The sequence below is a fragment of the Pelophylax lessonae genome (genome assembly GCF_965119305.1).
Source record: "Pelophylax lessonae genome assembly, chromosome: 7".
NCBI lineage: Eukaryota > Metazoa > Chordata > Amphibia > Anura > Ranidae > Pelophylax > Pelophylax lessonae.
In genome coordinates, this window is record NC_138774.1 from 272,324,845 (window position 1) to 272,352,356 (window position 27,512).

The following is a 27,512-nucleotide window of genomic DNA, read 5'->3' on the forward strand; positions in this document are numbered from 1 at the left end:
TAGAACCGTGAACGCTGCTCTGATCAAACTCGTGCATGTATTTCCCGCCACTACTACTGGCATGAATCCCATTCAGCAAAGCCCAGAGAACAATGCCTAATAGGATTATACTGTTTCCATAGACGTGAGGCTATCTGCAGGGGAAGAGCCATGCTGTTTCCACTATGGTGATCAGGCACAGTAGAAAGACATGAGCGTGTATCCCTTCATGAAGGCAGATAGATATCAAAAAGATATTGACTTCACAGAGCAAACGTATCTCCGCCGAGCAGAAAAATCTCTACGTTATACAGGGGCCCCCGCTGGGGATCATATCTTTGCTGCTTGATCCCTGAACTCCACACCGCATTACACCTAGATCTCTAGCGGCAAACAGACCCGTGCATGGAGTGTTCACTGGCGGAGATGTCTATGTAGAGCGGACGCGTCTACACAGCTAAGGGAAGGTTTTCACTGTCAGTAGTCTTTCCTCAATGCCGGTTTGCCCGTACACGCTCTAATGAGCGTATTGAAAGCAAACGGACAACAGGAGCCATAATGGCAAGCCAAATAAAACATCTTGAAAAATGTCTTCACTAGTCCTAATAAAATTTCCACAACATGTGTAAATGTATTTTTGCTACAGTTTGCATTCATAAGTAGTTTCCTGATGAAGCACAAGAGCTAAACATGTTGAAACCACCAAAGATGATTGTTTATGCATGGGAATTATGACAGATAAAACTTTGATATAACGCATGCAATTGTTTTGGGGTACAAATGTATCAGGTTTATCCAGTTGTAAATAGCTTTAACAATGTACAAAACGTACCTGCACTATTGTGTCGTTGCACTGTACTGTGCAGTAAGTATGCTTTCTCTGTGAATGCACAAAAAAGCTTGTGTGTTAATACGCGCATTAGTGGGAGGGGTCCACACCAAGTCAAACAGGGTAAAGTTTGCAGGACAGCAAGCAAATACCTTGCTACAGATTGAGACAGAAAATTCAAAGCCTAGGAGGGAAGGAGAAACCCCAGAAAGAGCAGGAGCACCTACCTCTATAGATGATGGTGCTTCAGAAGAGAAATTGTGGTTCATGGGAAAGCGGAGCCAAGAGCTGTGGGAGAGTAGATGATTGGAGGCCTGGGAGAAATGCGCCAGTGCAGCTATCCCAGGAAGAATGTAGGTAACCAGCAATATACAGGTGCATCTCTTAAAATTATAATGTCATCAAAAAGTTCATTTATTTCAGTGGAATTCATATATTTTATATAGATGCGTTACACACAGTAAAATATTTCAAGCATTTCTTTTCATTTTGATGATTTTGGCTTACAGCTAGTGAAATTCCAAAATTCAGACCAATAAAAAAAAAAAAGATTTTGAATACAGAAATATTGGCTTACTGAAAATTAGGTCTATGTACAGTATAGTATGCACTCAATACTTGGTCGGGGTGCCTTTTGCATGAATTGCTACATTAATGCTGCGTGGCATGGAGGCGATCAGCGTGTGGCACTGCTGAGGTGTTCTGGAAGCCCAGGTTGCTTTGATAGCGGCCTTCAGCTCATCTTCATTTTTGGGTCTGGTGTCTCTTATCTTCCTCTTGACAAAACCCCACAGATTCTCTATGGGGTTTAGGTCAGGTGAGTTTGCTGGCCAATCAAGCACAGAGATACCATGATCATTAAACCAGGTATTGGTACTTTTGGCAGTGTGGACAGGTGCCAAGTCCTGCTGGAAAATGAAATCAGCATTTCAATAAAGCTGGTAAGCAGAGGGAAGCATGAAATGCTCTAGAATTTCCTGGTAGGGGGCTGCACTGACTTTGGACTTGATAAAACACAGTGGACCAACACCAGCAGATGACATGGCTCCCCAAATCATCACTGACTGTGGAAACTTCACACTGAACCTCATGTAACTTGGATTCTGTGCCTCTCCACTCTTCCTCTAGACTTAATTTCCAAATGAAATGCAAAACCACAGTCAGTGATGATTTGGGGAGCCATGTTATCTGCAGCCCTCTACCCAGAAATTTTGGAGCACTTCATGCTTCCCTCTGCTGACCAGCTTTATGGAGATGCTGATTTAATTTTCCAGCAGGACCTGGCACCTGCCCACACTGCCAAAAGTACCAATACCATCACTTTTTGAATTAAATTACTGAAATAAATCCTCTTTTTGATATTCTAGTTTTATGAGATGCACCTGTACATCAGGCTCACAATACAAACATGTTGTCCATAATTACCAATCTTTTTTCATTTACCCTGCATATCTGGAAGAGTGAAAATGATCATGTGACAGATGGCTTTGGAAAACAGATCTGTTCTCCAGAAGTTAGGTAGACGGTTTCAGTCTTTTGTCCTCCTTATTGCTACATTTTTTCCATTGCAGTCTGCAGTGTGAGAAGCGCATCTTCGAGGTGGTAAATGCTTCTGGACACCCCTTCCTGGTGAACTTGTTTGCCTGCTTCCAGACTCCAGAACACACTTGTTTTGTGATGGAATACATGCCTGGTGGGGACCTGATGATGCACATACATGCCAACGTCTTCTCACAGCCAGCTACCAGGTGTGTTATAGGGATGGGGGTGCAGAGGGCAGGGGGACTTGTGTCACATGACTATCACGCTTGACATGCATGTAATTCTTTTGGCAGATTTTATTCCGCCTGTGTGGTTCTTGGCCTCCAGTTTCTGCATGAGAAAAAAATAATTTACAGGTATTTAAAAAAAAAAAAAAAAAACCCACAAATGTACTGTATTATAAAATGCAACTAGCATATATACCTGATTGTGTTTTCATACTGGCCTCCTGTAGTCCCCTGCATAGCAGCACAGTGAGCCAGTAATGTAATCTTTATCCAACAACATTTAAAGCGACTCTCATCGCAGATCAAAAGTATACAGAAACATTGTAAACCTAGTTTCATTTGTTCATTTAAGGACACAGCTCCTGATCATCTTATCCACTGGGTTATACTGCCCCCTGCAGGAGTAGAACACTAGGGTAATACTGTCCCCTACAGGAGTAGGACACTAGGCTGAAAAAGTCTGGCTACGCCTATGGGCAGTACCAGGGGGTATACTCCCTCTCTCTGCTATAGGTACTCAGTTTTGTTACAAGCAGTGTCAAAAGAATTACAACTCCACAGAGCACGGTGCTGTGCCCGTCAATGAACATCAGAGAAATGGATTTTACGGTAAGTCAAAAATCCAATTTTTCTCTTTCGTTCATCGATAGTCACAGTTCCTGATCTTCTTAACCATTGGGACGTCCCAAAACATTGTTAAACATGAGGGGTGGGAACAGCGAAAAAAAGAAATTCCCAAGGCTAACTATAGCCAACCAGGTGAACAAGAGCTCAACCAAAACAATTGGAGCCCACCTGAAAAAACAATACACCCTGCAAAACCTTGCGGCCAAAGGAAGCATCCGCAGATGCCAACACATCCATTTTGTAGAACTTTGTGAAAGTGTGCACCGACGATCAGGTGGCCACCTTGCAAACCTGCTTCACTGACTCCTAATGACGGCAGGCCCAGTAGGCACTGAGTGCCCGAGTAGAGTGCGCCTTGACAGGGAAAGGAGGAACCTGACCCTTGATGGAATAGGCCTGAATCACCGTCTGTCTGATCCATCTGGAAATGGTCGCAGAGGAAGTGGGTAACCCTTTCCGAGGCCCATCCGTAAGCACGAATTGTGAGTCTGATTTCCTAAAAGACTCCGTAGCTGCCAGGTACACCCCAATCGCCTGGACCAAAGCCAAGGCATGCAAGGCAATTTCCTTTGGATATTTTGGCCTGGGACAAAGGGAAAGCAACACAATGTCTTCATTCAGATGAAAATCAGAGACAACCTTTGGAAGAAGCGACGGACAGGGGCGAAGAATCACCTTATCTCTGTAACCCACCAAGTAAGGTGAATGACAGGATAACGCCGCCAATTCCGACACCCTGTGCGCAGAGGTTATAGCCACCAAAAAGGCCACCTTCTGGGACAGCATAGGTAGGGGAATCTCCCGAAGATTATCAAAAGGGGGCTTCTGGAGGACAGAGCACCAAATTGAGGTTCCAAGGCAGTAACCAGGACAGCACTGGAGGAGCCAAATACCGAACTCCCTGAAGAAAAGTACCCACCAGAGAGTGTATGGCCAAGGGCCGTTGAAAGAAGACCGCCAAGGCTGACACCTGGCCCTTGATAGTATTCAAGGCCAGTTTCTGCTCAAACCCCCCCCCCCCCCCCCCCGTTGACGGATGGTCAAGATCCGAGCCACTGAAAAAGAGCGAGGATGAACCCCAAGAGACCCACACCACGCGGTGTACGTCTTACACGTGCGATGGTAGATCTTCCTAGAAGTAGATTTCCTAGCTTTTTACAGCGTTGGTATCACCGACTCAAACAAACCTCTATACTTCAGCACCTGGCGTTTAACAGCCAAGCTGTCAGAGCCAGCAACTGTAAAGCAGGATGGAAGACTGGCCCTTGGGACAGCAGATCTTCCCTGAGAGGAAGCTTTCCAGGGAACATCGGCGACCAGCTGCACCAGATCGGCGTGCCAAGCCCGGCAAGGCCAGTCGGGGGGCCACTAAGATGACTGGAATCCCTTCTGTCTCGATCCTGCCTAAAAGTCTGGGCAGAAGCTTGAAAGGATGGAAGGCGTAAATCAGAAGATACTGACCTCCATGGGGCCACCAGCACATCCGTGGCATCCGCCAGAGGATCCCGTGACCGAGCCACAAACCTCTGCACCTGTTGAGCCGAGGTGCCAACAGATCCACCTCAGGGATGCCCAACCAGGGACACAACTAATGAAACTTCTCCAGATGAAGGGACCCCTTGGTCCAACGCCTGCCGACTAAGGTAATCTGCCTGCCAGTTTTCCACCCCGGGAATGTGTACGGTGGAGAGGACTATAACGAAATGCTCTGCCCACCTTAGAATGCCGGCTACCGCCATAGCTGCTAGGACACTTCTTCTGCCCCCCCTGGTGATTGACACAAGCCACGGGTGTGGCATTGTCTGATAGAAATGCGCACTGGATATCCCTGAAGACGATCCGCCCAATGTTCCAGGCACAGTCTGATAGCTCGGAGTTCCAGGACGTTGATCGGTAGTCTTTACTCTTCCAGTGTCCAGACCCCCTGAGCAGAATTTTTGCCGAGGACGCCTCCCCACCCGGACAGGCTAGAATCCGTGGGGAGGAAGGATTTGCCCAGTTGAAGCACCAGAGTATAAAGCCACCATATCAGGGACTGTTGCCTTACCCGGCTCAGCCGGATCGGATTGTCCAGAGACTGCGGATTCTTGTCTCATTTGCCCAGAATCTCCCTTTGTAGGGACCCCATATGGAAGTGTGCAAACGGGAACCGACTCGAAGGTAGACACCATCAGGCCCAGCACCTGCACGCAAGTCCGGAGGGATGACCATCTGCTGGACAGCAGGAGACACATTGCAGCCTGCAGTTTCTGGTGTTTGTCCAGAGGAAGGAGCACTCTGGCTAAGGCCGAGTCCAGAGTAAGACCCAGATAGTCCAGCTTTGTGGATGGAACAAGAGCAGACCTCTGAAAATTCTGAATCCAGCTGAACTCCCTCAGAGTTCATATGGTGATCTCCAGGTTTTCCACCAGAGCAGAAGGAGGTCATCCACATAGACCAGTACCGCGATCCCGGTTGGCATAACAATGCTAGCACCGGGCCAACACTTTTTTGTGAAGACCTGAGGAGCAACCCTTAAAGCAACAGGTCTTACACATCCCCTCTCAAGCGTCTCTTCTCCAGAGAGAATAAATTCAATGCTTGTAGTCTTTTCTCATAGCTGATGTCCTCCATTCCCCTAATTATCTTTGTTGACCTTCTCTGGACTCTCTCTACATCCATTTTCTGAGGACCAGTACCCAGAATTGGACGGCATACTCAAGATGCGGCCGGACCAGAGTCTTGTAGAGTGGGAGAATAATTGCTATATCTCTGGAGTGAATCCCCTTTTTTATACATGCCAATATTCTGTTGGCTTTGCTTGCAGCGGCTTGGCATTGCATGCCATTTCCAAGCCTGTTGTCTACTAGGACCCCTGGGTCCTTTTCTATCTTGGATTCACCCAGTGGTTCACCCCCAGTGAGTATCATGCGTTCATATTTCTGACACCCAAATGCATTACCTTACATTTTTCAACATTAAACCTTATCTGCCATTTAGTTGCCCACCCCATTATTTTGTTCAGGTCCGCTTGTAAGGTTACCACGTCATATATTGAAGATATTGGCCTGCTTAGCTTGGTATCATCCGTAAATACTGGGATTTTGCTGGTTATCCCCTCCTCTAGGTCATTTATGAATAAATTTAAATGGGATTGGTCCCAGGACAGATCCTTGGGGAATCCCACTTTCCACACCTGAACAATCCGAGTACTCCCCATTTATCTCCACCCTCTGGACTCGCCCCTGGAGCCAGTTTTCAATCCAGGTACTCACCCTATAGTCCATACCTATGTACCTTAGTTTGTTCAGTAAGCGTTTGTGGGAGACTGTGTCAAATGCATTTGCAAAGTCCAAATACACCACATCCACAGGCCTTCCTTTATCTAGATGACTGCGTACTTCTTCATATAAGGTTAATAGATTGGTCTGGCAAGAACCACTCTTAATGAATCCATGCTGATTACTACTCATACAGTTTTGACTACTAAAGACTTGTATATAGTCCCTTATCACCCCCTCCAATATCTTGCAGACTACTGATGTTGGGTTAACCGGCCTATGGTTTCTCTGGATATATCTCGGCCCTTTTTTTAAATATTGGTACCATCTTGGCTTTTTTCCAATCAGCTGGCACCATTCCTGTCAGTAATTTATCCATAAAAATTAGGAACAATGGTCTGGCTATCACCTGGCTGAGTTCTTTGAGGACTCAGGTGTAAGCCATCTGGTCCCGGAGACCTATTTATGTTATGTTTTTCAAGTCTAGCTCTGAGTCTGTCTTCTGTTAACCATGAGTGTGCTTCCTGTGATGTATTATTAATTTTAACATTACAAGCTGGATTGGTATTCTTTTGTGAAGACTGAAGAGAAGAATTTATTTAGCACCTTCGCTTTCTCTCTGTCCTTTGTAGCCAGATTCCCTTCATCGTCTTTTATGGGGCCAATGTGTTCTGGCCTCACTTTCTTACTATTTATATACTTAAAGAATTTCTTGGTGTTTTTTTCTTTTTTTTTTTTACTCTCTTCCACTGTGCCTTTCATGTTCTATTTTAGCCGCCTTGATTGCGCCCTTACATTTTTTATTGTACTCTTTGCAATGTTGGAATGGTGCCAATGACCCCTCAGGCTTGTATTTTTTGAAGGCCTTTTCTTTGGTTTTAATATGCATTTTTATGTTGAAGTTTAGCCACCCAGGGTTTATTTTAGCCCTTTTAAATGTATTTCCTGTTGGAATGCACTGGCCAACACCTTTATTTAGTATGTTCTTGAAGCACTCCCATTTTTCCTCCGTGTTCTTTGTTCCTAGGGTTCTCACTCATTTTAGATTGTCTAGCAAAGTGCTCAGTTTAGGGAAGTTGGCTCTTTTGAAATTCATTGTCCTTGCATTACCCTTGTGTTTCCTATTTATTTGATTTATACTGAAACTAATAGACTTGTGGTCACTGTTTTCTAAATTGCCCCATATTTCTACATCCGTGATCAGGTCTGTATTAGTAATCAGTAGGTCTAATAACGCATTGTTTCTTGTCTGTGCATTTACCATCTGACCCATAAAATTGTCCTGCAAAACATTTAGGAAAAGTTGATTGTGTGAGCACTATTTGGCGTGCACCTGTCATTTTTTTAGGTGCTGTAAGCTGTTGAAGAAATGACTACAACCCTGAACTACAGAAACCAGCGAGGGATAGTTTTGAAGTTTATTTACTGCTTAAGAATATGTACTTTATTGTTAATAGTCTGGCCACAAGTTCTTTATCCAGTTGTAAGCTTTGGGCATGGTACACACAGCCAAACTAACTTCATAAAAGTGCACAAAGCGTGTGTAGAACATCCTGTCATTCTGCCCTGCTGCCACTACCAGGGAGCTCTGCAATACAACCCACGGCTTTCACGGTGGTCAGCAGAGTTCCTGTTTAAGAAATGCCTTGAACGGTTACACTTTTAAAAGCAAATTCCTGGTTCATCTTTGGATAAGTACATCAAGGAGATCATTGGATTTAGAGAAGGGTACTTCTTTAGTCCCTCTCAGTCTTTCAATGCGAAGTCTAAGACGGATACATATTTTTGTAAGAAGATATTGCCTTCCAAACCAGCCAAGGCTGGTACTAAGGCCCTTCACAATATCTTCTCAAAGTGGGGGGGACATTTCTCTGCCTTTTGGTCCCAGAATATCTCAGACGTCCAGGTCCAGTGTGTCATTGTCAGGGGCTAGAAACTAAAGTTTCGCACTTTGCCTCCTTCCCGCTTCATGCTCTCCAACTTGTCTCCCTCTCCTTCATGGCGGGTGGATCTGCATGCTGTTGTACAGCAGCTCTTGGATTAAGGAGTCATTACCCTGTACTAACAGAAGAATGCTTTCAGCATTTTTACTAACTGTGTTACAATTAAGCCAAAGGAAGGAGTTTCCGTAGTGTAGTGGTTATCGCGTTGGCCTCACAATTAAGCCGAAGGAAGGAGTTTAGCCCATTCTGCATATAAAACACTTTTAGGATTTTCTGGCCTCAGTAGAAGACATCTGGGATACCTATCTGCACATTCTCATTTTTTCACCTCTCCATTGCTATCTGTGTTTTTGCAGTGGACAATCGGCATTACTGATTTGTTGCGTTTCACTTTGTAATGTGCAAAATCCCCTGGGATTTCTCCAACATGCTTGCCCAGGTTTTGGCTCTGCCCCATTCCCAAGGAATTCGTTGAAGAGCATCTGGACAATCTCCTGCTAAATACGTTCTCTTATCTCTGTCAACATCCAATAGGCAGTACAGATTCTTCAGAGCTTTAGTTGGATACTTAACATCCCGAAGTCCTCACCGAACCTATCTCGCTGATTGGAGTCCCGGGGGGGGGGGGGCAGGGTGTGTCTGACTGATACTTGACATGCACTTGTCTACTTTTTCTATCCCTGGTCAGATTCCTGTCCATTCATTTGCATGTCAGGGCCCTCTGGGCCTGAAAAAAACCCTAATTTGTACCTGGATGATGGTCTTGGGGCTCATAGTTGCTTCCTTCAAGGTTGCACCGTACACCAAGTTCCATTCCAGATTTTTATAACTTAATGGACCCCGGTCCTTGAGTTTGACCCCCCAAGGCGGACTTTCTCTATTGTCACCATCTGGCTGTGGGAGAATGACCTTTCTTTTCGGAGGTCTTTCAACACCTTTGCCAAAGGTGAGAGACACCAGATGTGGACCTCCTGGCGTCCAGAATAAACATGAAACTGGACAGGTTTGCTGTAGTTTACTACCGCTTTAAGGCCTTTGATCAGGTAGTAACTGACATCTTTCCCAGTTTGTTCCCCTGTGTTCCCTTTAGTATCTCGATCTGCTTCTCTCAGCTTTTCAGAAGCCACCTTTTTGAACCTCTTAGGGAAATTTCCTTGACTGACTTTTCCCATAAGATGGGCTTTCTTATGGCTATGAGCTCCTGCAAGGAGGGTCTTGAGTTAGTGGCCTTATTCTGTAACCATTCTTTCTTAGTGTGCACAAGGACAGAGTTGTCTTGAGGCCCAAGACCTCCTTCCTCAAGGTGGTCTCTGCTCTCTACCTCTATCAAGATATTGTCCCGCCTTCCTTATGTCCTGCTCTGAAACATCCTAAGGATTTATTTCTCCATTGGCTGGACATAGTGCATGCTGTGAGAGTTACTCTCAGCTACTGGCACTTTTTGGAAAGCAGATCCCCCTACATTGTGCTTCCCGAAGGTTCCTGAAAGGATCTCCCTGCCTTTTGTTCCAGGAGGTAGATCAGAGAAGTTATCATTGAGGCCTATAGTCTAAAAGATGGCGTTCCTCCCTCCTCTGTTAGTGCTTCAGTGGGCTTTTCAGTATAAGGTATTGGTTTCTCATATTTGCAAGGAGGCCACCTTGGCTTCTGTTCACATATGTTCTACCAAATGGATGTTCTAGCCGCCTCCTGATGCTAGTTTCAAGTGTAAGCTGCTGCAAGATGCTCTGAGTTTCTAGAGCTCTTCCTGACCTTTGTTGCTCAACCCTTAGTTGGACTCCTTTTGGACACCCCAGTCGTAATGATTTAAAGAAGCCTGTTGGAAAATTTCCACATCAGCGCCGCCGGCTGTAGCTGGCAGTGCTGATCAGTGTGCTCTGATGGCAGGGAAGTATCCCTGTTGTCAGAATACAATAGCTCAGCCGGAGTGATTCCCCATCGAGTGTGTGAATGGGGGGATTGGATAATTTTTGTGGGGGGATTGGATAATTTTTGTGGGAGTCAAGTCATTAAGGCTCCAACAGTCTCAGAACCAGAGTTCGTGAACCCGGAAGCAAAACAGGTGAAGATGGGAGCCCCTGCAGCGCTGACTTCGTGGCGCGGGAGGGCTTCATTTTAAGGTAAGTTTAACATCATGTGCTAGTGTCCGATGCATACTAGCACATTATGGCGTTACCTTGCAGGTTCGCAAAAAAAGAAAGAAAAGGCCAGCGGTTTACAACTGTTTTAACTTTGCTCTGCTCCTTCAGCGCTCACTGGAGTGGAGGGCTAGGGAGGAGATGGGCACAGATGGCTCAAGCTCTCAGGCAGAGCCAGCTGTCAATCAAGCAGCCAGGGTGCCTGGAGCGGCTCTGCCTCATAAGCTGATGACAGGCAATAGCCCACTATCAGCTGACTCTGGGTCACAGAAGTACATAAGTAAATATACTCCTCTGACCCACAAGTGACTTGTGGCCAAAAAAGCTTTAAACCATACCGCTCTTTTAAAGAAACCTGTGTCTTTTATTGTACTCCAGAGAACAGATTTTACTGGTAAGTCAAAATCCTTCTTCTCTCTGGATTGCATAAAAAATTATTGTTGCAAGATGATCACCAAACCCTTTTTTCCTTTAAAAAAAAAAAAAAAAAAAGTAATAAAGTTATTGCTGAATAAATGGGCCCATTGCAAAAATGTAAAAATTGCTCTGGTCCCTACGGTAAAGGCAAACTGGTTAAAAATTTGTTTAAATAGGCCGGTCACATGGGGCCTAGTGGCTTATTTACAAGCGGTCACCTTTGTCCCTTACTCCCTGGGATGGGGACAGACCGGCAATCTGTGCTTTGTTGGGACCCTGTCCTTTTCTCAGACACTAGAGTTGGGCAAGATCAATATATAAATATGAACCTATTTGTGCCCCCGGCATGTGCACTTGTATTCCAAATCTTCTGTTTGCTGGTAGTCTGGGTTCCTTGGAAGGTTTGTTTGTGGGCTATGTTATTGTGCAGACTAAAACCTGGTTTCTTTCTCAATCTATAGAGAATGTTTGGTTGGAGTTACACTTTAGATCTCCTTCAGTTGCAATGAATACAGCTGGATATACAGAATGTAGAATACGTGTTTTATAACTGCTCTAATCTTTTATCCTTGTAGAGACTTGAAGCTGGATAACCTGCTGATGGATGCCAGAGGGTTTGTGAAGATTGCAGATTTTGGACTCTGTAAAGAAGGTGAGGGTGTGAGGCTTCTTTTATGCAGATTGTGACGGTACTCACCATCACTGGGAGTGGAAGACCGATACTTAATGGTTTGGATTGCTTCAAGTGGGACAGTAATATTTGTCAGCAATATCTCACAGGGAATATGTAGATTTAATCCCACTTTACACTGTGAGACCTATAGCCTATTGCTATGAAGTCTGACTCCTAAATAATCCTAGTAATACGTAGATGTGTATTCCATGTACTTCAATGTAGGAGACGGCAGATTGTAATTGGCAGTCTTGTCCTATTGTCTATCTATTGAGATCGAATGTGGATTGTGTTAAGTCTGCCTGTCCCATTGTTAAATGTTAATGACCTAACATTGCTCTGTCCAGATGGCTAGATAATTAGTTCAGGTTAATTCTGTTTCTGTATACAATTTCATCTGCATATGATAATGTAATCAGGCAACACCTGACCTGTGTGTGGTAATATGATCAGGAGGGGGAGGTCCATGCTGTATATAAATTCTGTGTGACTGTTCAATAAAGAGTGATTCCAGTACAGGCTTAATTGTTGGCTAGCTTTGTATGGATGCGGCTAGGATTTGATATCTATGTTCATGACTGCTAGAAAGCCGTATACTGACGGAAGACCAGAAGTACAGTGTGAGTTAGGGGTTCCGTTACACAGATTTAATCCATTTGTGTGTCCTTACACATGTCTTATTGGCAACGATTTCCTGGTTACAGCCGAGGTAAGGTAGAGACATTGGTTGCTTTTGTGACACACTCTCATGTTCTCTCTCATGCAGTGATCACTCGCATGTGTGATTACATGCAAGTGCCTGTAGTTAGCTGCGGGAAGCGGCAGCTATTCATTGCTTTTAAAGTGTTACTAAATCCAGATCCTGCATTCACTATATCTGGTCTCCCACAGTACACAGAGCATGGAAATGCAATTGTTTTAGTAAATATAAACTGCTAAATACCTTTTCTCATCAGCTGTATGTATCAATTAGAGCAATCTTGTGACTTGTATCAGTGAGTGCTGATAGTTTGTAGGAGGAGTTTTCATTTCTCCCACAATTGTCCTATCAGGCTTCAAGACCCTTAATTCTCTGTCTGAACATGTCTGGACAGTGCTGGTTGGCCCTGTGCTGATCACATGTACTCTCCCAAGAAAAAGAAAAAAAAAATCTATCAATGAAGATGTGACATCCCACCCACTGTGTTCTTTTTTACTTAATGGGCGTGGAGGAGGAGGGAGGGACTGGGCTGTCATTTAGGATCTGTATGCACGCCCACATGTGCAGTGTTAATACCATGTGACCTGAATAGCTCAGCTAAAACCAGGAAGCTTTCTTTCCAGCAATAGAGACTAAACTGAGCATGTGCAGCTGAACTACACTTACTGTGTCTTATCTGGATTGTCCAGAGTGAATGTGCAGGAAAGGGAGGATCTGTGCATACAGGATCACACAACCTTTTTACACAATGCAGAGGATTAATCACTTAAAGAGGAAGTAAACCCTCCTCAGGAAGTTGTACCTATAGGTAAGCCTATATTAAGGCTTACCTATAGGTACTGTAAATATCTCCTAAACATGCACCGTTTAGGAGATATTTACCTTTAATGCAGCCAGTGACGTCACTGGCGCATGCGCTCTGAAGGAACGGCAGATCGTGCCGTTCCTTCAGAGCCCCGTGCCGTGACCGTCGGCTCCCGCGCGCGTGCGCGACGTCACCGCGGCTCCGGCCAATCAGATGGCCGGATGCCGCGATCCCGGAAGACGGGCGACTATACATGTCGCCCGTCATACAGGTAAGCGGACGGCATGGCGGGGGCTCGTTCTAAGGTAAGTATTTCATAATGAGCTACTATGCGATGCATACTAGCTCATTATGTGTTTCTCTTTCAGGATGTAAAGAAGAGAAAAAAATTTTTTCTCGGTTTACAACCTCTTTAAGTTACACAGTGAGTATAACCAGCATGCTATTCTGCATTTATAGACAGATTTTACTGTTGTGCGTTTAGTAACACTTTAATGAGGCTGCCTCCTGCAGCTAATTGCAGGAACCCCCACTGTGGGGTTCTTACATTCAGTCCGGAGGCAGGGTGCAATCACAGATGTGAATGCACCTTGAATTGGCAAGTAACAGAGAGCACTTAATTAAGAAAGCCAAGACATAGGCCCTCATATTGACACTAAGCATAACTTAACCACTTAAGCCCCGGAGGATTTGGCTGCTAAAGGACCAGGGGTTTTTTTGCGATTTTTTACTGCGTGACTTTAATGGACAATTGCGCGGTCGTGCGACGCTGTACCTAAACAAATTTGATGTCCTTTTTTTCCCACAAACAGAGCTTTCTTTTGGTGGTATTTGATCACCTGTGCGATTTTTTGATCACGCGCTATAAACAAAAAAAGAGCGTAAATTTTTCAAAAATAACAATATTTTTCACATTTTTTTTATATGAAATTCCCCCAAAAAAAATGTAAAAATCAAAATTTTTTAACATTTTTCGGCCAATTTGTTTTATGCTACCTATGTTTGGTAAAAAAATCGCAAAAAGCGTATTTTGATTGGTTTGCGCAAAAGTTATCGCGTTTACTAACAAAGGGAAAGATTTTTGTCATTTTTGGTGTTTTTTTTTTTAACGCGTAATGGCGGCGATCTGCGATTTTTTTTTTTTGGTACTGCGACATTGCGGCGGACAGATCGGACCCTTGACTGACATTTTTGACACTTTTGGGGGTACCAGTGACATTACTGCAGTAATCAGTGCTATACATATGCAATGTTACTGCAAAAATGACACTGGCAGGGAAGGGGTTAACTTTATTGGACAGGGAGGGGTTAAGTGTGTCCTAGGGGCGTGATTCTAACTGTGCAGGGACATTCCTATTGGTGTAAAAGCTAAGATCAACCAGACAGATCTTCACTTTTACACAGGGAGAACTGACAGGCAGCTTGTTTACACAAGCCGCTCTGTCTTTCTCCCTTCACAGGAGCGATCGCAGTGTGACTGGCGGACATCGAGTCCGCCGGTCACACGCACTGACTTGTCTGTGAACGAGCCGCGGCGCGCGCGCGCCCGCCCGCAATAGGCTCGCAAGTCAGTGACAGGCGAGTGACGTACCGATAAGTCACTCTGCCTGGCCGGGGCTGACCGCCGCAGTATATAGTCATGCGGCGGTCGGCAACCGGTTAAAGGGTAACTCCACTTTCATGGTTAAAAAAAAAATAAATAAATGCGTACACAAGACATTTTGTAATTGAATGTTATTAAAAATGACCTTTCCTTTTTCAGTCTGCAGCTCTGATTTTCTGTTAAATGCAATGCAATATGGCTACCTGGAGCTGTTCTGTACATAGAATGTATACTGACCACACCCCAGAAACATAATTTCCTGCTTGTGTGATTCCCTCACTGATTTTCCCAGAAATCTGCACTAAGATACAAATCAGATTTTTGGCATCCCCTGCAACACAAATGTCATTCATAGTGAGATACTCCCAATAGGTATTCATGTCTAATGGGATGCAGACCCTGCAGTTTTCCTCAGAGCCCTACAGGTGCAGCAGCTAACTGATCATTATGAAACAACTCCCATGAGTCGCTTTCCACATGGACACAAACACACAGGGATTTCCTCAGAATAACAAACAAGGGGAATTTTTTTTTTCTCAACAAAAGTGGAGTTACTCTTTAAAGGAGAAGTAGGGCCAAAGCTCTTTGGGCCCTACTTCTCCTGAGGGTCACAGCAGTACACTTAGTTCTGCACTCCTGTGACCTGTATTCAGCCAACAGAACGATAAAAGTCCACAGTCTGCTTACGTCACTCAGAATGATGAGTCAGACTCCAGACTGAAGAGATCCACCAAGATTCCTGACTGGCAGCTGACTCAGCCTCTCAGCGTGCTGCGGAGAGGCTGAGCCAGGCGCTCCTGCCCCCTTCACTGCCTGGCACTTCATTGAGTGCTGGAGGGGCAGAGCAGAGAGCCGGTGACTGATAAGTTAACGCTCTCTGCTCAAAGACTGAAAACTGAGCAATCAGCGGTGTTTGATGCGCTCGGTCTTCAAGGCAGCGGAGGACAGAGGCAGCATTGGACCGATGCTGCATCAATCTAGGTAAGTATGTCTGTCTATTTTTTTAAATTCCACACTTGTCCAACTTTTTGAGCACAAGAATAAAGGGAAACTATAATTACTATGGGTTGTATGTATTAAATATTTTTGTTTCACATTTATTGGATTTAAACCGGTTTTAGAGCTGTTAATTAGATCTGTTATTAAATATAGTGTGTGTATATGTATGTACGTATGTGTATATGTGTGTGTATATATGTATATATATATATATATACACACACACACCATAATTAATAGATCTAAAACAGGTTTAAATCCAATAAATGTGAAACAAAAATATTTAATACATATAACCCACAGTAATTATAGTTTCCCCTTGTTCCTGTGTTCAAAAGTGGGTTACTATTGTATATTGTAACGGAATCGCCGACCCACACTGTACTTGTGGTCTTCCGTCAGTATACCGCTTTCTTGCAGTCATGAACATATATCCCAGATTTTCCCAGCTGCCCTAAAACAAAGCTAGCCAGCAACTTGGCGCGTACAAGTTTTGCAACCTTCTCCCTTTATTGAACAGTTTCACACTCAATTTATACACACATGAGCACATCCCCCTCCTGATAAAATTACTACACACAGGTCAGGGGTTGCCTGATTACATTATCCTATGCAGATGAAATTGTATACAGAAACAGAATTAACCTGAACTAATTATCTGGCCATCTGGACAGAACAATGTCATTAACATTTAAGAATGGGACAGGCAGACTTAACACCGTTCACACCCTAGCTCAATAGATAGACAATAGGACAAGACTGCCAATGACAGTCTGTCTGCCTACTACATTGAAACAGATGGAATACACATCTAGGTGTTAGACTCTATGGCAACAGGCCTCAGGTCTCACAGTGCAAAGTGGGATCAAAGCTCCACATTTCTTGAGAGACACCGTTGACAAATATCACTCTCCCATCTGAAGCCATCCAAACCATTCTCTGTGTCCCCCAAGTATCTGTCCCTCACTCAAAGTGATGGTGAACACGTCACACATATATATATATATATATATATATATAATATATATATATATATATATATATATATATATATATATATATATATATATAATCTATATTTCAGAATTATTCATTCATTCACATAATTGGTTTACATACTTCTCTCATTAAAACCTTCATCCAATATGGGGTTGCTGTTTTTCCCCAGTTCTATGTGTGCATATGCACGAACTTTGAGTTGAGCTATTGAGCTCTGCAAAATGAAAATGAGGCTGCATGATCACCTGTGTACTTTGTCTTCTAGGTATGGGATACGGGGACAGGACAAGTACATTCTGCGGCACCCCGGAGTTCCTGGCACCAGAAGTGCTCACTGACACTACTTACACCTATGCAGTGGACTGGTGGGGGCTGGGCGTGCTCATCTATGAGATGCTGGTAGGAGAGGTAAGATCTTTTAATAAGGAAGTTCTGTGTGTTAATCCAACATATGAAGGACAAACCCCTTCTTCCGGTAGATATGATTTCTGTGATGAGGCAAGTTTGTCCTGACCCATAAATTGCACAACTGTGCAGCACTACGTGGCAAGAAGCAGAGCTTGAATATATAAGGAGCAAATATGGCTGCCCCCATGTACATATGTAATTCCAAACTACAAATTGAAACAATGTTTCTAAAACATTGATTAGCAAGGTTATATACATCCATCTAATTTTTATTTACTTGTATATCTAAACTAATTAATAATATACTTTCTGTTTAATTACTTGTATGTTTATAATCATCCTGGTATTCAAGGGGTTCAAACACGCCTATGGCTGCTTCTGCAGCTGTGAGCTTGGTATTGATTTGTATGGGTGGTGATCGGCTTTCAGGTAAGTGATCTGCCTGATCACTTCTACAGAGCTATGAAGGTGCTGCTCCCTTTGTGATAGCAATAACGTTAAATGGAAAAAAATTAAAGGTAACATTTTTTTTTTTTTTTTTTTATAATAAAAGAAGAAAAAATAATGAAAAAAAATGTAAAAGCACCTCGGTCACCCCAATACATACACAAATGTAAGGGTAGATTTAGACATGCTTTTAAATGTTCCTTTCCCTAGTTATATTGGTATTAATGTATAGTTTCTCCATCGCTTGACAATTGCCATGCAGCCGTTTGACTGAACTCCCCTTACCCCTATCCTTCTATTCTCTCGCTTTTTTGTTCTCCTTATTTTATATTTATTATAAGTTTTCCTTCTATGTACGTCTATGATTCAGATGTCCTGGGCAACAACTGTGATTTACTGTGTATGTTCTTGCAGTTACATTGGTGGTCTTTCTGGGGTGCCGTGGGGGGGGGGGGCTGGGGCGTGGGGCGGCGTGTCCCGTTCTTGGGCACAGGATGATCCCAGTTGGGGTGTCCGGAAGCGGGGGGTAGTGGCCTCACCCTGGTGTCTTGGGGCTCCTGTCTGCGGGCCGTGGCTGCCTGGAGGGACGGCCAGGAGGACAGTACTCTAAGCTGGTCCTCAAAAAATGTTATGTTAGAGCAGTGGTCCTCAACCCTGGCCTACAGGGCCCACTAACAGGCCAGATTTTAGGTATTACCTTGGGGAGATGCAGACTAGAATACTGCAATCACTGAGCAGCAAATGATATCACCTGGGATGTATTTCAGTTATCTTGCAAATCTGGCCTGTTAGTGGGCCCTGTAGGCCAGGGTTGAGGACCACTGTGTTAGAGGATACCTGTCTTATGTCATTTTTCCACATCAAGGAATACCCGTGGTGGTGGTGGTGTTAATGTCATTGCTGATAAAAACCTACTGTAAAGTTTGTTTCTTTTTTTAATGAAAATTCAATAAACTTAAATGAAAATATGTGCAAAAAACACAAAAATGGCTCTGGCAGCGAAAGGGTTAAAGCATCTCCAATGGAAAGTTTTGGGTACCATATTTTTTTTACGATTTCATGGGTGTGCATCATTTTTAAAGTTTCACATGTTTGGTATCTTATATATTTTGTTTGCGAAAATTTTATTTTGTGTATTTTTTTTTTTTTTTTTTACTGAAATCACGCATTTAATAAACAATTGCGCAAATATCGTGCATCGTAAACTAGGGATCGACCGATATCGGTTTTTCATTGCCGATACCGATATTTTGGCCATCGCATATCGGTATCGGCCGATGTTTTGAAAAATAAAATAAAGACAATTTTTAACAAATCTGATACTGAACATGTTAATTTTTGTTTGTTGTTTAATGGCTGGCTTTCTGGCACCCTGTGAGGGGTGGGTGGCTGGCTGGCTGGCACCCTGTGGTGGGTGAGCGGGTTTGGCTGGCACAGGGGCTGTGGGTGGCTGGCTGGTACAGGGGCTGTGGGTGGGTGGGTGGCTGGCTGCTACAGTGCCTGTGGGTGGCTGGTACAGGGGCTGTTGGTGGGTGAGTGGCTGGCTGGTACAGGGCCGCCTGTGGGTGGCTGGTACATTGCCTGTGGCTTGCTGGTACAGGGCCTGTGGGTGGCCGGCTGACTGGTATATTGCCTGTGGCTGGCTGGCGCAGGGCTGCTGTGGGTGGGTGTATGGCTGTGATACACTCCCGCGAGACTAGTCCCGACTCCAGACGAGGCTGTCCAAGGCGAGGGAGGCGGCCTAAGAATGCAGAATGCCGTCACAAAAATATTGGCAATATCGGTAACTTCTGGGGCCGATTCCGATCTATCGGGGAAAGTGCATATCGGCCCTCGATATATCGGCTTTGCCGATAATCGGTCGATCCCTAGTGTAAACTTGGCAACTGCCACCATTTTCTTCCACAGGGCACTTGCTTGCAGAATATATAATTGTTTGGATTTTAAAGTAATTATTTTTAAAAAAATCTGATTTTAATGTGGGCAGGAACAACAAAAAAAAAAGCCCTGCTAGAAAAGTAGTTAAAGAGACACATGGCAGTTCCAGTGCTCCTCCACCTTTATTTACTAGACCTGAAGTAACAAACCCAACAGAATCCTTTACCAGTCTCTTCTTCCAGTGTCCGTTCCCCGGTGATGATGAAGAGGAGGTGTTTGACAGCATTGTGAATGAAGAAGTGCGTTATCCACGCTTCCTCTCTAATGAAGCAATCAAGCTTGTACGGAAGGTAAGTTATGACCTCCAATCGAAAAATTGGGGTGTATCTACCAACGTGCTGTGACCGGAAATGCCAGATTATTATTATTTTTTTTTTTTTTTCAGTTTTCTAGTGCAAATGTTATTGCAGCTTGGTTGATCTGGTTTGATGAAGATTGCTATGAGCACAAGAAAGGACTCATCCTCTGCTATCCCATCCCCGCTGCCCCTCATCCCATCCCATCCCATCCCCGCTGCCCCTCATCCTATCCTATCCCATTCCCGCTGCCCCTCATCCTATCCTATCCCCGCTGCCCCTCATCCTATCCTATCCCATCCCCGCTGCCCCTCATCCTATCCTATCCCATCCCCGCTGCCCCTCATCCTATCCTATCCCATCCCCGCTGCCCCTTATCCTATCCCCGCTGCCACTCATCCTATCCTATCCCCGCTGCCCCTCATCCCATCCCATCCCCGCTGCCCCTTATCCTTTCCTATCCCATCCCCGCTGCCCCTCATCCTATCCTATCCCATCCCTGCTGCCACTCATCCTGTCCTATCCCATCCCCACTGCCACTCATCCTATCCTATCCCATCCCATCCCCGCTGCCCCTCATCCTATCCCATCCCATCCCCGCTGCCCCTCATCCTATCCCATCCCCATCCCATCCCCGCTGCCCCTCATCCTATCCCATCCCCATCCCATCCCCACTGCCCCTTATCCTATCCTATCCCATCCCCGCTGCCCCTTATCCTATCCTATCCCATCCCCGCTGCCCCTCATCCTATCCTATCCCATCCCCTCCCCGCTGCCACTCATCCTATCCTATCCTATCCCATCCCCTCCCCGCTGCCACTCATCCTATCCTATCCCCTTCCCCTCCCAGCTGCCACTCATCCTATCCCATCCCATCCCCGCTGCCACTCATCCTATCCTATCCTATCCCATCCCCGCTGCCCCTCATATTATCCTATCCCCACTGCCCCTCATCCTATCCTATCCCATCCCCACTGCCCCTCATCCTATCATCCTATCCCATCCCATCCCCACTGCCCCTCATCCTATCCTATCCCCACTGCCCCTCATCCTACCCCATCCCCGCTGCCACTCATCCTATCCTACCCCATCCCCGCTGCCACTCATCCTATCCTACCCCATCCCCGCTGCCACTCATCCTATCCTATCCCCTCCCCGCTGCCACTCATCCTATCCCATCCCCGCTGTGACTCATCCTATTCTATCCCATCACCTCCACCACTACAGCTGCCATTCATTACATCACCACCACTGCCATTGATGCCACCCATCCTATCCCACCACCACCGCTGCCACTCAAACAAGGGGGGGGGGGGCAAAATGAGGTTCCACCTAGGGTGTCAATCTTTGAACCAGCACTATTTTTTGAGATGCCATGAGTGCCCCTCCTGTGATGTAAAAGGCTCTCTGATAAGACCACATTAAACCGTTTTGTAACCCGTGCAGAGTAGAAAGATAGGCAGCCAAATCATACTTTGTCTTCATTTTACATATCTAGTTGCTGCGGAAAACACCGGAGCGCCGCTTGGGGGCTGGAGTTGGGGATGCAGAAGAAATAAAGGTCCAGCCTTTCTATCAGGTATTACTAAATGTCGTCGTCTTCTCTAAGTATGTACGTTTTTATAGATCTGCAATCTTTTACATGGCAAGGATTTATATTGTATGATTAATAGATGGCACTGCTGATGCAGCACAGTGGCTACACTTGGTTATAGACTGGCAAGGGATGAGTTGATGTAGACTCAGCCTCTGTATTTCCGGGGCCTGGTACAACTTCTCCTGCAACTGGACAGACAGAATGGGCACAGGCAATATGCAACTGCCACAAAAAGTGGAATAAATCCCACTAGTCCTAACATGCTGGGAATTATGTGTGTTTGATAACAAAAAATGGCAGATACAGGCCACACTACTGCAGCATTTTTCCTCAGTTAAACGTTCTCATTCCAGCAGCCCTGGTATAGAGCATAATCATAGAGGGCCTTTACAACGGTAAGTTGCGGTAGTATGGCGTGTATTTCTTTGGAGTGAGACATGTTGGGCCCTGTGCACATGCAGCTGGACAACCCACCCACAGTCTGGAAATGGTACTTTTCTGTTTTTGATAACAGGAACTACTTCAAAGTGCCCATTATCACCCTACCACCACCAGCGTAGTCCTAAAGCGGAGTTCTGCCCCCATACTGTAACTGCTGACTTTTAATATTAGGACACCTACCTGTCCAGGCAGAGGCGTAACTAGAACCTTCAGGGCCCCGGGGCAAGAAACCATGAAGGGCCCCCCAGACCCCTGGCCGGGGCCCTTCTCTTCAAGTCTGGGGCTCTTCCCTCTGATCCTTTACTCTTGTTGCGGGGCCCTGTATTACGGTCCCGCAGCGGGACCCTTTCACAAGTTCTGCAGTGGGCCCCCTTCCTGCCATCTTGGGGCCTCCCCACGGTGGTGGAATGCCAGGGCACAGTTGCAAGTGTGACCTTTGCAATCCTGGAAGTTCACCGACTGGAGTCAGTAGTTTTTATTTTTTGGTATTTTAATTGTATTATTTTTTTATCATTTTATTTTATTTTTTTTACAATGTCACTGACTATGACTTTGTCCATTCAGAAAAGGAAGGAGCTCGTAAATTACATATTTACCAACCTCTTCCTGGTTCTCTATTGTGACACATCCCCTGCAGCAGCCAGCAGGAGAGGGAATGGAGCACAGTGGGGGGGTTAGCACAGTAGGGGGGGACCAGGGAAGCACACAGGGGCCCAGAGACAGAAGAACACAAGTGGACTGGATAGGAGGAGTGGTGGGGGCAGCATACAGAGGAACCAATCTCCTCCATTTTTCTCCTGCAGCTACAGGAGGAAAAAGAAGGACAGTGATTTTTCTACATGCTGCCCCCACCACCCCTCCTATCCAGGTGTACAGGGGAGCCGCACAGGCCCCCTGGAGCATGGGGCCCAGTTGCAACTGCAACCCCTGCACCCCCTGTAGTTACGCCCCTGTGTCCAGGGATCCCACAATGTCTGCACTCCAGCTAATTTTCGGATCGGCTCTCGGGTCCTGCCACCCCCATTCCTTGTAAGGGAAACCTGCAGTGCCTTTGGCTTCACAGCTGGTTCCCTACTGCGCATGTGTGAAGCACACTGTGCTTTCTAACTGGCGCGGTGGAGGAAGGAGGAGGGGGCCGAACTTCTGAGGGATCTCACTGTGGCGGGGTCTCACAGAAGTGGGGATGAGTACCTGTCAAAAACAGGTACCCCCCCCCCGAAAAGTTCCAAATGTGGCACTGGGGAGCAGATAGGTGGAGCGTCCACTTTTTGGTGAAACTCCGCCTTAAGTAGCTACATAGCAAAATAATGAAGTACACCACAAAATCAGGGATGGGATTGTAGTTCTTATTACTCATTGTAAATGGTTGGCAGACTTGCACTGCATCATTTGGGTCCAATTCTGAACTCCCCACTAGACATTATCTGCTTGTATTGTGTTTTATATTTTTTTTAACCTTGGCCAGGGTTTAGCAAGAAGAGGGAAGGAGCAGAGGTAAGTCACTCTACTTACTTATTTAGTCACTTATTCTTTTTAAGCCTTTTTTTTTTGTTTGTTTCAACAAGGTTAGGAGCCGTATTACACTGATCAGTTTTTTGCCTTACCAAAAGCAGAAGAAAAATGCATGACCATTAAAGCCTATGGTTTGAAATCCTATAGTGAACTCTTCCTGCCAGTTAGATGTGTTTTTAAAAGTATTTTTATTGTATTTTTGATGCATGTTTGGTGTGGTAAAAAAGAAAAAAACAAAAATAGTAACTTCCCATTGAAATAAATGTAAAACGCATAAACGTTGGAAAAAAAAAAAAAAAACACGTTCAATGGAAAATTGAATGGAAATGCAGCAAAAATGCATATTTGTTTCTACTGCATTTTTTGCAACGGAGCAGCGTGAAAGCAGCCTAAGACCCCTTTCACACGAGTGATCCGATCCGCCTCTGTTTTTCAGGTGGACCTGATCGGATGCTCCATGCATCCCTATGGGGCAGCGGGTGTCAGTGGAGACATGTCCACTGACACCCGCTGCTATCCGATCCGATCCTGTCCGGAAAATCCGAATGGATGAAAACCCTATTTTCCATCCGTCTGGAGGATGGGATCGGTTGAGAACGGACAGGTGGTCCCTTATCATCCAATCTCCCCATAGAGGACAGCGGGGATCTGACAGCTCCGTCTCCGCACACAGAGCAGAGACGGAGCTGTCATCCACCTGCTCAGTGGGAATCGGCAGATTGATCCCCGCTGAGCAGAATGGACTCCATTTTTCATCCAATCTGCTAAAAAAAAAAAAAAAAACAGATCAAAAAAATGGATGTAAATGGACGATCATCCCCTTACATCTGTTTTTCCATAGGAATGCATAGATGTCCTTTTTTTTCATCCATCAATGGATGGATGAAAAACGGACAAACGGTCCGTATGTGTGAAAGGGGCCTAAGAGACGACTTGCAATTGTTTCAGTAGCCAGTTTACATATTTTGATTTTTTTTTTTTTTTTACATTAAAGCAAAAAGTTTTCTTACAACTGAGACCTCTATTTATTACAGGAGATGGATTGGGAAGCACTTTATGCACGAAAGCTGCAGCCACCCTTCGTCCCATCCCTAAAGGACCATTACGATGTGAGGAATTTTGATGAAGAATTCACTGGACAGAAACCTATACTGTCTCCATCTGACGATCCACGGCCTGTGACCGCCATCGATCAGATCCTTTTCCAAGACTTTGACTTTGTCTCTGATTTACTTCTTGCACAATAGAAAATAGTGAAGATTCCATTGAGAGCCCAGCGAAAGTTAAGTAAAATTATTCGGCGTTCTGAAGCTTTCTCCTTGGCTTTCAGTGTTTTCTTGTCTGGGATTTTACATGTAATGGATCTGTTCACGTGAATATGCTGAGATGAACAAAGCACAGTCGTGTCCCGGGGAGACTTTCATACATCCTGGAAATTCCGGCACTTACTACCTCTGCTCTGGGATGTCTTCACATAATACTACACAAGGAAGTGTTACTCGTCTTGGCTGGTTGAAGAGCGCTCTAGTGCACTGTAAATATTTTATTTGGATTTTCAACAGTGACCGCCTCTCTCCTTGCTATAGCGCGACGCCTGCTGAAGAAACACCAGTCATCGGGATGTTTAAAAAAAAAAAAAAAAACTGCTGCAAAACCCATGCTTTCCTGAAGGAAATGCGTTCCCTGTAGGCCACCCCGTACTTAAACTAGTGGTTTAGCATTAATCCAGGCATTTCCTGATGAGCACTGGCAGCCCCAGTATTTCTCTTTTTGACAAGTTTGCTTTCAAATCTACAATGGTGCCAGTTATTTACCATGCAGTAGAAGAAGTAGTCTGTAGTCTTCAATAATAAGCACATCAGCATTAAAAAATGCAATGCATAGAAGTTATATTTATTATTTCTGTTTCTCTATTGTTCATTGACAGACGCAGCTCCATATTCTTCTTAACCATTGGGTTATGCTGCCCCCTACAGGAGTAGGACACTAGGCAGGAAAAGTCTTTATAACGCCTATGGGGCAGTCCCTGGGGGTATACACCCACTCACTTTGCTATAGACATTCAGTTTTTTTTCTGCCTAGTTCAGGAGTAGGACCTCTTTTTCGGCTGGGATTTCGGTCCTAGCATGTTTATGTAAAAAGAGAACCTTGTGTCTAACTTTTATTTTTTTAGCCTTTGGGGAATTACATTCTTTTCTGCGTTGTATTCCCACCCCTCATGTTAATACTGCTTTGGGATGTCCCAATAGTTAAGAAGAATATGGAGCTGCATCTGTCAGTGACTGATAGAGAAAACTGGATTTTTGACTTACTGTAAAATTCTTTTTCTCTGAAGTTCATTGACAGACGCAGCACCCACCCCTCTATATATGAGCTGGGTTGGGGTTTTCTTTTCTTCTGACACTTCTTGCAACAAAACTGAATGCCTATAGCAGAGTAAATGGGTGTATACCCTCAGGGACTGCCCCATAGGCATGGTAAAGACTTTTCCTGACTAGTGTCCTACTCTTGTAGGGGGCAGCATAACCCAATGGTTAAGAAGAATATGGAGCTGTGTCTGTCAATGAACTTCAAAAAAAAGGATTTTACGGTAAGTCAAAAATCCAGTTTTTACTATGTCCATGCACTGAATTAATTTGCTTATACTAAGCTCAATCTGTATTGCACCTGCTGTAATGTCTTCAGATATTATAAGGTTCATAACAGGATATGCGTAAAACTCCCCCCCCCCCCAGGTTTAATTTTGCAAAATATCATGTTACGGAGAGAAAATCTCTACAAAATTCCTCTGATCAATTGTCACCATTGGAAGAGAACCCTAAAATTTAGGATTTCTAAATTTGGATACAATTTTGGATTCTGATGACCAAACTTAAACACTTTTGGATTTTCCACCACCACCTATCTAAATGACCATGATCACCAGGACAAAAGAAAAGGTGAATATACCAAGTGGGGATAAAAACCACAGTATATAATCTTGACAGTGGGTCTAATCCCACCTGGCCAACATTAAAAAGCTTGAGCTATTCATCGACTTTAATCCTTTTTTTTTTTGTAGGCCAGGTTTCAGCACCTCTAGTAGAGGATGAATCCGAAGAACCAGGTAGTTAGTGCCTTAGTACAGTGGTCCTCAGGGCCCACTAACAGGCCAGATTTTAAGTATTACCTTGGGGAGATGCAGACTAGAGTACTGCAATCACTGAGCAGCAAATGATATCACCTGGGATGTATTTCAGTTATCTTGCAAACCTGGCCTGTTAGTGGGCCCTGTAGGCCAGGGTTGAGGACCACTGCCTTAGTACACGCAAAAGTCCTATTTCAGTTACAGGTGAAGTCACCCCACTGCCTTGATTTATATTGTGGAGATTCCAGCAGCGATATCTCATGCTCTTGGAGGGGTTTCCATTCCTCCTGCTGAATTCTCCATATTGTATGTGAAAAATCCAGCACGGAAAGTGGGAGCCCCTCTGAAGGTTTGGGAATAGTTTGCAGACCCAGGATTTAAAGCCCAGAGAGTAAAATAATAAACTAGTAAATTAATTAAAGTAGAACTAAAGGCAAAACTGTTTAGTTTTGGATAAAGTGGAGAGGGATTCGAATGCTTGTCAGTTTTTTTGCTGTCTGTGCCCCCATGAGGCAGATTCACCCTCTATATTTGTCCTGTTTACCATGATCATTGAACGTAATAGAAAATCCAAAATATGGGTTGTCCCCAGAAAAGTAATAGAGGGGAAATCTTCCAATGCGGACACTAGTTCTGGTGACCCCGGGGTCCCGAAGGAATTCCCTTAATTTGCAGGGATTTCCTCTCTTTTCCTGTTTGGCTATGATACAGGAAGTGAAGGGAAATCTCCGTTATGGGACACCGATGGTAAACAAAAAAAATCTGAAGGGGGTTATAACCCTCTTGCTCTAACCAATAACCAAAATGAAAAAAAAAATGTTTTGCCTCTAGTTCTACTTTATTCAGTATCTCCCAGAAACTGAAATTCGTTTTTGGTGAATTGGCCCCATTAAAAATGATTGCAGTTGGTACCTAGTAATTTTGAAGGATAAAATATGAAGGTTTTGAACAATTATTTAAGAAACCTGCACTGGAAGCAATACAAGGCCATTCCTGACCTCTGGA

At 44.6% G+C, this 27,512-nt stretch overlaps 1 protein-coding gene across 2 annotated transcripts in view; it reads left to right on the forward strand.

Moving 5' to 3' along the window:
* Positions 1-25,006, forward strand: part of PKN3 (protein kinase N3) — a 129,933-nt gene extending 104,927 nt beyond the window's left edge. For both annotated transcript variants that reach the window (XM_082263794.1, XM_082263795.1), the window contains exons 15-21: positions 2,380-2,556; positions 2,644-2,706; positions 11,538-11,614; positions 17,007-17,149; positions 19,717-19,824; positions 21,329-21,409; positions 24,415-25,006. In XM_082263794.1, coding sequence (XP_082119920.1) covers positions 2,380-2,556; positions 2,644-2,706; positions 11,538-11,614; positions 17,007-17,149; positions 19,717-19,824; positions 21,329-21,409; positions 24,415-24,627 — 862 coding nt within the window. In that variant the 3' untranslated portion in view covers positions 24,628-25,006. The remainder of the gene's footprint in view (positions 1-2,379; positions 2,557-2,643; positions 2,707-11,537; positions 11,615-17,006; positions 17,150-19,716; positions 19,825-21,328; positions 21,410-24,414) is intronic.
* Positions 25,007-27,512: the final 2,506 nt, after the last annotated feature.